Source organism: Corylus avellana, chromosome 1 (assembly GCF_965113065.1).
Source record: "Corylus avellana chromosome 1, dhCorAvel1.hap1.2, whole genome shotgun sequence".
NCBI lineage: Eukaryota > Viridiplantae > Streptophyta > Magnoliopsida > Fagales > Betulaceae > Corylus > Corylus avellana.
This window is the reverse complement of record NC_142490.1, coordinates 7629793-7644810: the sequence shown is the minus strand read 5'-3', so window position 1 is coordinate 7644810 and position 15018 is coordinate 7629793. Positions and strand designations below refer to the sequence as shown.

Below are 15018 nucleotides of genomic sequence, written 5' to 3'. Positions count from 1 at the left end.
TGACCAAATTCTTCCTACTTAACTTTCATCTTTCTTTACAACCAAGACAAAGTTCAATCAAAATTCTTCGTTCAACTACATAAGACAACAATGCCTTAAGCCAAATCTTAGAATCTGCTACATAAATTTTTTTGTGCTATGTTGGGTTCATTAGTTTGACAAGGTCTCAATGTAACACCCCAAAAAATTAAATTTCACACCGAAAAGTAAAATTCCACATTGGGTGGGTGCATTGTGATGGTGTTATATGAGTGATAAGTCCCATATTGGTTTCTTACTAGGTAAGACTTAGTGACTTTAAGAACTTTAATTGTAATTTTGACTCGTCATTTTGAGGTAATAGCGCAGATGTAGTTAACTATTTCCCTAGGCCATGACAAATGGTATCAAAGTAATCTAGTAACATCATGCAACATTAGGACATTGCACCAAAACGTCAGAGATTTGAGTGGGAGAAATTGTGACACCATGAAAAATTCATACCCACATTGAGTGAGTGGATTTTGATGATGTTACTTGGGTGTCAAATTCCACATTAGTCTCTTACTAGATAAAACTGGATTTTACAAGTGACTTTGGGGAGTTCCACTTGTAACTTTGACGAATCCTTTTGCAGTTTTAGAGTTGATGTAACTAGCGAATTCCTTGGGTTGTGACACTTATAGAGGGTATCAACTGGATGCAACATCCTTTTTTCACCAGGCTAGGGAACAAATTAGCAAAAGTAGATCGGGGATCACTTATTTTTTTTTTTTTTTGATAAGTAAAGATCGGGGATCACTTATTCAATAAGGTAGTAATTACAAACAAGGAAAAAGAGAGAAGATAGGAATCTTTGTGGTAAGGACACCCAGAATGTGATGACACATGACGTAAGTTTTTTATATCTCAAAAATATGTGCAGATTATGTGACTTACAAGAGGAAAAAGGTGAACACATATATGTTTTTGCTGAACAAGTGCATGAAGTAGCCGGTAACAAGTGAGCACCTGCCAAACAAAAACAAAAAATATTGGCACCGGCAATATCTTATTTATCCAACAAGAAATAGAAGGCATGAAATTAGATTTTACAAATTAAGTCCACCGTTTCAATCATTCAAAAAACATGATATAAGAAAGGTTCAAGACATTTTCCCACCTCTAGGAACAAGGAACTCAAAGAGGTAAGTTCTTTCGAGTATGTTAACTCCATAAACCAAGTTAGTGAAAATATTTTCCGTAAGTTATATTGAATATCAAACTGATGCCATTAGCAAGAGTTATATTCAATAAAACTTCTACTGATGGTTAGGTTTTCCTATTTATTCAGGAGTATAATGCATAGTCAAATTATATCTGGTTTTATGATTGTAAATTACACAAGCACCTAGTGGCTTGTGAATCCACAACCTCACCCACCACCCCATGCTTATGGGAGGAAGTGCAATTTAGGATTTTAAACAGATGCTACAGTAAATGATGATACGCTTTCAAACTAACATAGGTGTTTGCAAAATTACATTTTCAAACAAACAAAACTCAGATAAAACTTATACCCATAATTTAACATTTAAAAACTGCAAAAGAGAAAAAAATGCACACAATTATAATTAGTGTTTTCCTACCAAAGTGACTAAAAAAGAAAAATCAATACCAAAAGCAAACTATTGAAAGAATTTGAACGAAATCCAGTAAAAATTATTAAAAACATTAGAATGTGATAAGAGCAGGTTCAAAATAAGTATTGTGTAAGACAGTAAATAAGAATGCACTTGGGGATCAGAAGAAAGGAGCGAATGTTTAACAAAAGTAAATCGTAAGTGAATGTCAAAGTAAAATGCTTCTGTAACTCATACCTGCAAATCCTTCTCCCCAGGATATGACATCAGTGTTGTGATCGATACACGAACAACAATGTCAAGCACAAGTTTTCCTTGATTATGTTCTCCAAAAAAACTAAGTAAAACTTCTCTCGACTGCAGCGACTGAAGCTGATGAGCCTGACCATGCCCCGAATCACAGTTACCCTCTCTAATTTCTTTAGGATGCATAAGATAAGTAAGGGACCATCTAGCAAGGAACCATACAACAGCCTGCACAAATAATTAGCTCAATTAACTGCATTGAGCCAATGGCAAGGCCAGAAACAGCTGGAAAAATTCAAAATGGAAGATCACACTTGAAACATCCCATTATTCCACTACGAGGGTGCTTTGCACGGGAATAGTTAACAAAAACTTTAGAGATAATAAAAGGAATCCAGGATCTCTACTCATTAGTATTCCACAGAAGTTGATCTTTACTTTCTGAAATACAAAGGGCACATGAGGGAGTGCACACATAAAACATAATTTATGTCAACCAAGCATGACATCAATGACAAGTCGTAGTATTTTGTGCATGATGTCATGCTTGATGTCAACCAAGCATGACATCAAGAACAAACAATTTTTGCTGGAAATATTTTGTGTGTTTTTAACGAGAATGATTTACTTAAAAAAATATTTACTAAAAAACATGTTATGGAGAAGAGAGTGGAACACTGTACCTTGCTAATATATTAAACTTCTCAATAAAATATCACAAATTCATATGTTATTAAGGTTTTGTGTTCTTTTATTGCAAGCTATACTTGTGAAGAAAGCCATCTGAGTGGGATTTGATACCCGTAGTTGATCACATGCTAAAAGGTGAAAATTGAACAGGATCAAGCGAATGTGGGGCAAAAAGGAAATGAAATCAATTTGCTACCTCCATGAGTCGAGGACTGAAAACTGATGCTCTCAATTCAGGATCTAAACTCTGCTCAGCAAACCCTATAATTGAGCTGCATCAAATGATAGAGCAAAAGGAGAAGAGATAATAATAAGCCTAAAATTTAGAAAATAATAAATTTCTTAGTTTCCACTAAAAATCAGCGAATAATGGTGCACTTGATTTTTCTTGGGGAGAATGGTGAAGGCACTAAGAAGTGGCACAACGTCAGTTATGTAATAATAGCTTCACAACAGACCCGTTTATCACATTATAACATATATACCTCCAAAAGGACTCCTGTCCTGATCGTTAAATGTCAAATACTAGTCAAAAATCAAATATACCCACAATTTAATCTTGCCTATTGAAACATTCCGAGAGATGTCTTATGATGCCTCTCTCCCATTGGGAAAACTAATTGAGGATTTCTTCTATGCTCAAGGAGATAGGCTAAGAAAAGGGTCATCACCCGACGCCAGCCCCAACTAATTATCTATATTTTTGACATGAAGAACAATTTTCTGTGGTTCATTGTTAATATATAATTTAGTTTAATAAAGGACCAATTCATAGTAGCTTCAACATAACTTACACTTATGCACCAACCATAAGTGTTTTTCACAATTACATGCAAAACAGGCCCCACACTTGGTTTCAAAAGTTGCACCATTGGGCACATAATATGTATAACAATATGATGATACCAAGGTCCATGTCAAGATAACACCAATAAAACATAAGCTGAATTTACTAAATTTTGAAATTTAGATAATCAATATTCACTTCCAAATAAGGTCACTACTCAAACTTCACAGTAACTTGATCTACAAGAAATGCTATCTCCTTCAGGTACAAGAGTAGTCATGCATATTATAAATCATGATTTGAGGCATCAGCAAGCTGATTATTTTGTTTTCTCTTGTTTGTTATCTTGAATGCAGTTTGATTTCAAATATTTTTTCTTCTGATTGCGTGTTAACATAAATAAGATGTTGTGCAGCTATTTGTTTCAATTTTGCAATGCTGACAATGAATTTCACAACGGGTCAGAATAAACAAATCTGCTGTTTAGTGGTGATAAAGAGAAAACAAAAAACTTGCCTAGAAAGTGCAATAACAGGATGTTTGTCGGCTTCTATGTTGTCTGCGAAGTAGGTTTGTATAGCATATGGAACCTGAATTACATAGCATAACCATAATTAGAATTTGCAGTCACAGGATTGGCTGGTCTTAGATGCAAAAAATGCCACAGAGCCCATTATAGAAAGAATAAGTGAATTAAGACATGAACTATTATGTTGACATTTGAAAAGAGAAAAGGCAATGACACTGGCAACACAAATACTAGCTATGTAAACAACGTATAAGTAAAATATGAAGAAAGAAAGATGCTAAAATATAATTTTTCTCTTTACTGAGTAGATAATTTTCCAATAAGCACAGCTGTAACATGTTCTAGACATAAAAGTTCCCTAAACAATCAAGGTATATAAAATCAATAATATGAAGGGGGAAAACTCTTAAACACATGAAACTACAGCATTGAATTTCCAATTATTTGTTAATGGCAGTACATAAACTCCCACCTGCAAATGGAGCAGCCAGGATGTTTCAGCACGTTAAAGCATATAATATCTGACTAATAAACAAGTATTTTATCATATATATGCAAAACATTCTCGGTTAACATTGAATATCATAGAGATAAAAAAATGAAGTACAGATACAAAATTGCAAATTTTCCTTGATACATATAAGCAAGCACTGCCACCACAAACTTACGTGAACGGACAAAGTAATCAGAAAATTTGGTATCAGCTTATTGGCAATAGAAAAGTTCAGAAACAGAATGATTAAAATTACTTACAATGGGTGTTTCTCCCTCCCCTTCATCTGCAAGTACATGCCCAGCAATCAGTAAAAGTGAATAAACTTCCTCCAAAGTTTCAGTTGGATCAATAACGCCCCTGCCCTACAAACAAAGTGAATAATCTGAGACATGAGTAAATGGTCTATGGATGAATACCTTCAATAAATTATATAAGCATCTTGAAGAAGGTTAAATGGAACATATGATAGATTGTTACCAAAAAAAAAAAAGGGAAGTCATCATAAAGCAGCTATATATAAGCAATGATGACGGCATAAATGGAACATCATGTTGCGCAAGAGGAACATAGTGGTAGTGGAGTGGTGTTGCATGTGTAAGAAGAACGGAGAGTCAGTCGATCATCTTCTTCTTCACTGTGAGCTTGCAAGTGCTCTTTGGCACATGATTTTTCAGAGGTTTGGGTTGCATTGGGTCATGCCTTGCCGGGTGAGGGACTTGTTTGCTATTTGGTGGGCGGGAGGACGAGCTCGAAGCGCGGTGGTGTGGAAGATGATTCCTCTATGTCTTATGTGGTGTATTTGGAATGAAAGAAATGCTAGATGTTTTGATAATTCCACTAGGACCATAGAGGAATTGATTCATTTTTTCTTCTTTACTCTTTACTCTTGGACGGCCGCTTGGCTTACTCCTTTAGTGATTAGTTTCTCTGAGTTTCTTTTTCATTTTTCTCCCTCCTAGGCGCTCTCTGTGTATACTTCCCGTGTATATGGGTTGCGCCCCTCTGCGCTTTTTTTATATATCATCATTACTTATCAAAAAAAAAAAGCTATATATAAGCAATGCAAAGCGGTGGCAATTAGATCACTGAGGTGTGAATTTGACTGATAAGGCATCAAATTGATCCAACATTTCAACTAATCACCATAGAGGAAATCTATGTAAAGAAAAGGTGGTTCCAACCATGCAACCAGAAAAGCAATTCTACGTTTGGTACATTTTTAGTACTTCTAAAATATCAGTCTTCCATTACACAAGTCCACTCCAGCTTAGGCACACCAACAATTTCCTTCCTCTTTTTTTTTTTTGATAAGTAAAAGTATTATATAACAAGAGCGCAGAGGGGCGCAACCCATATACACGGGAAGTATAAAAAGAGAGCGCCTAGGAAGGAGAGAAATGAAAGAGGAAGTCAGAAAAACTAATTACTAAAGGAGCTAACCAAGCGGCCGTCCAACAATTTCCTTCCTCTATGAGCAAGATAACACTATTATTATTAAAATTAAGATGATATTAACCAATGGTAGATCTCCAAATGTTTTTGATAAGTAATAATGCATTAGAAGAGCTCAGAGGGGTGCAACCCAAGTACACAGGAAGTGTACAAGAGAGCGACTAAGAGGAGGAGAAAGAAAAAGAGAGCATAAAAAGAAAATCAGGGAAAATCAGAGGGGCGCAGCTATATATAAGCAATGCAAAGCGGTGGCAATTAGATCACTGAGGTGTGAATTTGAATGATAAGGCATCGAATTGATCCAACATTTCAACTAATCACCATAGAGGAAATCTATGTAAAGAAAAGGTGGTTCCAACCATGCAACCAGAAAAGCAATTCTACGTTTGGTACATTTTTAGTACTTCTAAAATATCAGTCTTCCATTACACAAGTCCACTCCAGCTTAGGCACACCAACAATTTCCTTCCTCTATGAGCAAGATAACACTATTCTTATTAAAATTAAGATGATATTAACCAATGGTAGATCTCCAAATGTTTTTGATAAGTAATAATGCATTAGAAGAGCTCAGAGGGGCGCAGCCCAAGTACATAGGAAGTATACAAGAGAGCGACTAAGAGGAAGAGAAAGAAGAAGAGAACATAAAAAGAAAATCAGGGAAATTGATCTCTAAGGGAGCAAGCCAGCCTGCCGTCCATGTGAAAAGAGTGTACAAAAAGAAATGAACAAGGTCCTCAAGGTTTCTCGACAAATCCTCGAAGCATCTAGCATTCCTTTCCTTCCAAAGACACCATAAAAGACAAAGGGGAACCATCTTCCACACCACTACACTGCGGGATTTACCGCCCAACCACCAGCTCGCAAACATCTCCTTGACGCTTCTAGGCATAACCCAACACATGTTGAACCGAGAGAAGATCATCCCACAAAGTGCGCACAACCCCACAATGAAGAAAGAGATGATCCAAAGACTCCCCTTCCACTTCGCACATGCAACATCAGTTAATCACAACAATACCTCTCTTCCGAACATTATCCAAAGTAAGAGATTTTTCAAGGGCGGCCAACCAAGCAAAAAACGCCACTCTCGAGGGAGCCTTGGTACGCCAAATACTTTTCTAAGGGAAGTGGTTGGGCTTTTTAAGAGCAAGCTTCCTATAAAAAAAGCGAACATCAAACTTCCCTTTTCTTGAAGGAATCCACCACATCCGATCCTCCCCTTCCCCACGCATCGAGAGCGAATATAGGAGCGAGAAAAGAGAGGCTAAGACCGTCTCCTGCCAATCTTGAATTCTACGGGTCAAGGTAACATTCCAAGAACCCTGCCATTTAAACACTCCCCAATATCCGCAATGGAAGCATCCTTATTACTAGCTATATTGAAGAGAACGGGAAAAGCCTCCTTGAGAGACAACTCGCCACACCAAGTATCCTCCCAAAATTTGACTTTCGACCCCGATCCAGTATCAAATCTAAAGTAACTTTAAAACGACCTCCAGCCCCTACAAATGTATTTCCAAAACCCCACCCCATGCGATCCACGAGGGACCTTAGAACGCCAACCACCCCAAAACACCCCAAACTTCGCCACCAAGATTCTTCTCCACCAAGCCTCTTCCTCATGAGCAAATCTCCACAACCATTTCCCCAAAAGAGCTTGATTAAATAAATGAAAACTCTGAATCCCTAAACCACCCTCAGAAACCGGAGAGCAAACCTCGTGCCAGCTGACCAAGTGGAACTTAAACTCGTCATTGAGCCCACCCCATAAAAAGTCCCGTTTGAGCTTCTCAATACGACTCGCCACAGTAGCAGGGATAGGAAAAAGAGACAAAAAATAGGTAGGAAAATTGGATAAGGTACTCTTGATGAAGGTGAGCCTAGCCCCCTTGGACAAATACATACGTTTCCAAGGGGCCAACCTTCTAGCAATCTTCTCCAACATGTCCTCCCATATAGCCAAAAGCTTGAACGAGGCCCCTAGTGGAAGACCAAAATACTTCAAAGGCAACGAACTAGTGCCACATCCCAGAATACTAGCCAAATCACCCACCTCATCCGAATCTCCTACAGGGACCAACACAGATTTGGCCCGATTTACTTTTAACTCAGAGACAGCCTCGAAGCCAATAAAAAGGGCTTTAATAAATCTAATTTGATCAGGAACAGCCCCACAAAAAACCAGCGTATCATCAGCAAAAAGAAGGTGAGAAACCATTACCCTATCAGGCTCTCTAGCTAGTTCATAGAAACCATTGATGAACCCCCTATTGATAGAAGCATCAATCATCCTGCTGAACGCCTCCATGACCATGAGGACGAAAAAAGGCGAAAAAGGATCACCTTGTCTCACCCCACGCGAGCTCTCGAAGCAGCCGGATGAAGAACCATTGATCAAAACCGAGAACCGCACAGACGAAATATAATGCTCAATCCATAAACACCATTTCTCAGCAAAACCACACCTTCTCAACAAGCAGAGTAAAAACTTCCAGTTCATATGATCATAAGCCTTTTCCATATCCAATTTACACAAGAGACTGGGATCCCCATATCTAATGGGGTTGTCCAGGCATTCATTGGCAATAAGGACCGAATCCAAGATATGTCTGCCTTTGACAAAAGTATTCTGCGGATTGGAAATGACCCGATCCATAACTCTCCTCAATAATCTTGTAGGTCCCCCCCACAAGGCTAATTGGACGAAAATCCTTCAGATCAGTAGCACCATGGGTCTTCGGAATAAGAGAGATAAACGTTGCATTAAGACTCTTTTCAAATTTACCTAGATCATGGTAGATCTCCAAATGTTGCAACACTTTCATCAATTTTTTCTCCATCTAAAATATATGGTCCCATCAAATAAAAAACTATTTACATAAGAAACTCAATATCTTGTCAGGAAATTAAGAATGAAAAAACTATCAGGAACAGAGCTCTAGATAACAAGATTTTTCACACAACTCCGCAAACTGCAACAGAAATGAGGATCTGAACCTTTGCTCAATTTCCTAAATTTTTCTTAACACATTGTTTTCTATTACAAAACCTAATCATTGAAGCACAATGCACGCTAAGATAGGCAACAACTAATGCAAATCATAATCTGTCAGACCACATGACCAATTCTAGGAAATAAGAACCCCTGGCAATTTCAATTGGGATAATCAGTTAGCACCATACATTTGCTTACAATGAAAATGTCTTCCAAAATGAAGATTAAAACCACCTGATTAAGCCGTGAAAAGCGTTCAGAAAATAGCTTCATGAGCAAAGGAATCGTGACATCAATTGCTGCTCTTGCAATAAGAGCATAGGAGCTTAACCTTTCATCCATGGCTGCAAGAACCACATGACCATAATTTAAAGTGAAATTAAACCAAACATTAACATGATGATAACAAATAGAAAAGAACAACAGTCATTATCATGGGGCATCATGAACACTGATTGAGAATTAGTAGTGTCATAAAAAGTTGAGTAAAAAAAGACAACTAAAGAAGCCTAGTATATGCAAGTTTCGATATCTTTTTCCAATACCAGAGACTGAAGCGTGAAGGTAGTCAGAGTCAACATCATCAGTCAATGCTGAAGAAGCTGCCGCTATATCACACAATAACATTCACAGTTATGACCAGATAAAACCACCAGAGAAATTGATTGCTAAGTAGGAAAGCAACGATGAAGCAACAAGCATGTAATACGTTAGAATTACCTTTTAGCTCAGACTCTACAATCAAGGTAAAGAGATTGCCTGCAGCACTTATCCCTTCAGGAGGAAGCATTGCATTCCCACCAGTACTATCCAATGGCTGAAGAAGAATTGTAGAAAAACTTTAGTTCTATGACCAATGCCAAATAGCTAGAAATAGGCACACACCACAATGATTCCACTATCATAAACAAACTGAAAAATATCATCAATGACAACAATGCTAGTAACCTAGAATGAGCACTGAACAATTCTGGCATAAGGTCACTCTCATAATCTTTCAAAACTGGTAGTTATTGATGAAATAATAAATACAAAAACATTGGCCTTGTTTCTCACAAATGGTAACAAGATAAAATATGCTAAAAGAGAAATATATGCTTATTATAGTGCATTAAAGGCATATACCACAAGAAGGGCAGTCCAGGTATCTAATAAGATATCACGTGCCACAGAGCTCCATGTCTCCTCTTCAGTATTTGTAATCGTAAGGACTTTAACAACCTCACACATCAAGCTGGATAACAATGTAACAGTGCCAAAGGGCCTGAACATCAAGGCAAAAAGTTTAGCCAAGAATATATAATATATCTGTCAAAGATGCAAGCCCCACCATATGAATAGCCTCTAAAAGAATGATACATAAAAAACTATGAATTGCAAAAATCTTCTACTCTGTTACTAACCTTATCGATTTCAAGAGCTGATCAAACACAAAGGGAGTTGTTACATTTGCAATAGATAACAGTGCACGGCAACCATCAAGCATCTCACTGAGAAAAACAAAAAAACAAAAAAGCAAAAGAATTAACATGACAGTTTGCTAGGATGCACTTATACAGATTTATATGGATGAAAAAAAGGTTGATTTACAAAGATATGACCTTTCACTCTTTCCACATTCAATCAATTTTGAAACAACATCAGGGGGGTCTATCCAGTCTAGTATCCCAGAGAGCAGCTGCAGCAAATGATGTTTGTGCATTTGCCCATCATCTACAACAATAAACGGCTTAATCACTAAAACATATATTTTACACAATCACGAATATCTATTCAATGAAAATTTTAAACAAAAACAGATCTTTTATCAGTGATACATAAACTTCAGCGATATCAGAGAATTAGTCAATTAACCTTAAAACTATATCCACATAAAAGAGATTCCAGCAAATTTTTTTTTTTTTTGATAAGTAACAGAGATTCCAGCAAATACTCTAATCATAAATTGAATGTTGCCCTCGGCCTATTTGATGATCATGCAACCTCAATTCATAGGAAAGACAACAAAGCATCCACCTGGAACTGACAATCTAAAAATGAAAAAGCTATAGAAAATCTAAAAAAGTAGGATTCTGCCTTACGTAGCCTTCCAATTAAGGTCATCCCCAGAAGTTCAACAACATCGAAAGTACTGTTATTCAATTCCTGCCAATTATTCTTTTTGATCATCCTTCTACAGACTATTAGCAACTATTTCCAGCTATTGTTCCCTCCCAAGGACAGGTTCTTACGTGTTACTCACCCATCTACCACTGGAAACACAACTTGCTATCTGACTTAGCATCTTTTTTAGATGCGTCCCTTCTCTTCTCTCTCCTTTCCCTCATCCCCAGTTCATAGACCAAATATGCTCATTTGCTAAGTTGGGAGAGTAGAGATACCCTTATGTAGTGGCTGGGCAGTATCTTTGCGCTAGCAGGCATAGAACTCAGAAGGAGGCCTGAGATGGTGTCCTTCAAGCAGACGAAAAATCTGCTAGATGACTGAGGGGTGGAGGTGGCATTGCAACCATGATCAATTGTAGCAAAATTAGTTCATATTATTACGTAAGCGCATGCTTTGGAAGATTTAATTCTTCTCCACTGCAATTTATGGCCCAACATTCTGGGTGTGCCATGAGGGCATATTTTAGAAATAATGGGATGCAGGCATTAGCAATAAATGGTGATCCTAGTAAAGAAACAATGGCACATTGGCAAATGTCATCATCGTCACGCAGACCAAGCTGTCGGATTTCTTTGGAAAAGATGGACTGTTTCGGGTACTGCATCGAGAGGGAGCCTTGAAGTTTGAGAGCGAAGAGGAATTTGTGGATATCTCAGCGTTTCCATACTTCTTTTTCCTGCCACAACCATAGATGCCCTCAAAGCTTAGGCTTCACCGTGCATGGGAAGAACCTTGGCACAGCTTTAATGCAACTTCCGCTCTGTTAGCAACATTTTTGGCTACTTTTGAAGGCATCATAGAGTTGTTTTGATCCAGTTAGACTTCTAAAAAGTTGTACCATTTTGGAGTTCCAATTTTTCTGGATTTCTTTCAATTAACTTTTAGATATTCTAAGTGTAAATTATAGTGTCTTGGGAGTGCGTTTTGAGTATTCTGAAGACTGTTTTGGGGGCTTTATTTTAGTTGTCTGTTGCAAAACTGTGTGGGCTTATCAATTGGATAGAATATCATGGTGCCTTATTCTGCTTGCCCATATACAACGATCAGTCAGGTTCATATAAGAACATGGTATCATCTACAAACTAGTAGGAGATCTCCATCACTCCACCATCCCCACCCACAACTGAAAACCAACAAGGTGCCCACCCTCAAGTATCTTGTTATTATCCTACTAGGGATCTCCATAGTCTAAATGAAGAGAAGCGGTGATGATTCATCTGTAGCCTCAAACCTCTGGAACTTAGAAGAAGCCAGGACTAATGATGAGTAAAATCGAGAATCAACTGTTGAAATGCAAATGCCATAGCCAAAAGTTCAGAAACACTACCCCCTAAACTAACAAGCAAAAATTCTCTCCTTTTTTTTTTGAAAAGTAATTCAATCTCATTAGACAAGCGCAGAGAGCGCAACCTTAATACAAAGGAAGTATACCAAGAGAAACCCAAACGGAGAAAAAGAAGAACACAAGTCCAAAAGATTAAAAAACAAAACAAACTATTATGAGTTGCTATCCATGTGTAAAGGGAATTGGAGAGACCGCAGTCTCTCCAAATACACCACATTAAATACAAAGGAGCCAACCTCCAAACTTCTGAAATGTTACGATGTCCCACTTGACCTCCCCAACTCAGCAACAACTCTCTCACCCTTGTAGGCATAACTCAAATAATACCAAACGATTGAAAAGCGAACAACATAATTCTCCTACTACTTCACAATGAAGAAGAAGGTGATCAATGGACTCCTCACTCCTTTTGCACATATGACACCAATCCACCATTATGACGTGTCTCTTCCTCGGATTATCCAGAGTCAATATTTTCCCTAAGGCCTGCCTTCCACACAAATAACGCCACTCTCAAAAGAGCTTTAACTCTCCAAATACTCTTCCAAGGAAAAGGTGAATGGATAGGTATGGATGACAATGATAATATGACCACACTTCAAACTTACTCCTTTTGGATGGGATCCAGCATTCTATCAGCACCTCATTGCCGTACTCTTAAAGAATACAATGTCTCAAAGAAAGAAGAGACCAAATCCACCTCCCAATCATGTAGGGATCTAGTAAAAAATATATCCCATTGAAGATTTCCATTTCGAAACTGCATATGATCCACACCCATGCTTCTTTACAACTTGCAGTACTAAACAATTCTGGATAAGATATCTTTAGGGGCTGTTCCCTATACTACACATCATACCAAAACTTGACCTTTGATCTATATCCCACCTCATATCCAACAAATTTTGAAAAAAACTCCCCACCCTCTCTTTATATATTTTTACACTCCCACCTTGAATGGCCCCACTACCTCCTTAGAAGACCAATCTCTCCTTAAGTTATCATATTTATTTTCCACCACCGATCTCTACAAATTCTCCGTAGCTAATGCCTCCATCTCCATAGCTAACGCCATGAATCAGGTTTCTAACCCCCAAACCACTTGATTTCATCGGAGTACAAATTCTCGACTAATTCAATAAATGGAACATAAACCCATCACCAATTCCACCCCATAAAAAATCCCTTTGAAGTTTTTCAAGCCAATTAGCCATGCCCACTGTAATCGGAAAAAGAGACAAATAATAAGTAGGCAATTGAAAAGAGTGCTTTTTATCAAAGTCAATCTACCTCCCCTAGATAAATAAAACCTCTTCCAACCAGCTAAATGATGTTCCAGTTTCAATAATGCCATTACCAAATAGATGTAGCATTGTAAGAAGCTCCCAATGGCAGACCCAAAGTTACTCTACAACCAACAATATGAGCCAAACTTTCAACATCATCCACATCGGCAACAGGAAGTAGCTCTGATTTTGCCAAACTAATCTTCAACCTCGAAATAGCTTCAAAACATAAGAATAGACATTGCGGATGACACAGTTTTTCACAAGTTGCCTCACAAAAAAATCACAGTATCTATAAACAATAAATGAGACACTAACAGCTCTTCCTTATTCCTCAACCCCACTGAAAATCCTAATAAGAGTCCCATATTCACTGTAGTAGACATTATCTTACCCAACGCCTCCAAAACAACCACAAACGATAACAGCAATAGTGGATCCCTCTATCTCAATCCACAAGAACGTATCTATAAACAAGAAATGAGACACTAATAGCTCTTCCTTATTCCTCGACCCCACTGAAAATCCTAGTAAGAGTCCCATATTCACTGTAGCAGACATAATCTTACCCAGCGCCTCCAAAACAACCACAAACGATAATGGCGATAGTGGATCCCTCTATCTCAATCCACAAGAACTACTAAAAAATCAAGACGGGAAATTGCACCACAGAAATACAATGTGCTATCAATTTCTCCATTCCTCCAAAGCCACATCTCTTCAACATATATATCAAAAACTCCAAATTAACATGATCATAAGCTTTCTCCAAGTCCAACTTACACAACACTCCAGGTTCCCCATATCTAATCAAACTGAATCCAGAATTTGTCTAGCTTTGATGAACACATTTTGAGACCTTGAAATAATCTTTCCCAAAAACCAATTTTAGCCTATTCGCCAGGACCTTAGAAATAATTTTATAAACACCACTCATTGAACTAATAAAAAGAAAATCCTTAATGTCCACATCATTGGCCTTCTTTGGGATAAGAGACATAAAAGTTGCATTAATACTTTTTAAAACTTCCCACGACTATGAAAGAGTATTAATGCAAATCCCTCACCACCTCCCACACACTTCATGCTCCTCAAAATCTCTTTCCAACCAATTTCTCTCATATGCATCAATGGATAGGAATAGAAGGTCATCCAATTTCGGCCACCAACTAAACAGTTCAAAATACAACCGATTATAGAATTGCACCATATGTTCCCTTATTTCTGTAGAATCAGAAGACATAGACCTATTAATAACTATAGAATCCAGAGAGTTATTTCTTTGATGACTATAGAGCTGTTAATAACTAGATGTTTTGAAAATTCCACTAGGACCATAGAGGAATTGACTCATTTTTCTTATTTACTCTTTACTCTTGGACGGCCGCTTGGCTAGCTCTTTTAGTGATTAGTTTCTCTGAT

General features: G+C 37.7%; 1 protein-coding gene across 1 annotated transcript in view; it reads right to left on the bottom strand.

The window, feature by feature from the left end:
- Positions 1-15018, bottom strand: part of LOC132168723 (exportin-4 protein) — a 51340-nt gene that overhangs the window by 12480 nt on the left and 23842 nt on the right. The window contains exons 11-21 of the mRNA XM_059579749.2: positions 10401-10512; positions 10203-10289; positions 9925-10063; positions 9520-9616; positions 9345-9407; positions 9034-9143; positions 4607-4711; positions 3841-3914; positions 2734-2809; positions 1839-2075; positions 919-990 (exon numbers count right to left, since the gene is read on the bottom strand). Coding sequence (XP_059435732.2) covers positions 919-990; positions 1839-2075; positions 2734-2809; positions 3841-3914; positions 4607-4711; positions 9034-9143; positions 9345-9407; positions 9520-9616; positions 9925-10063; positions 10203-10289; positions 10401-10512 — 1172 coding nt within the window. The remainder of the gene's footprint in view (positions 1-918; positions 991-1838; positions 2076-2733; positions 2810-3840; positions 3915-4606; positions 4712-9033; positions 9144-9344; positions 9408-9519; positions 9617-9924; positions 10064-10202; positions 10290-10400; positions 10513-15018) is intronic.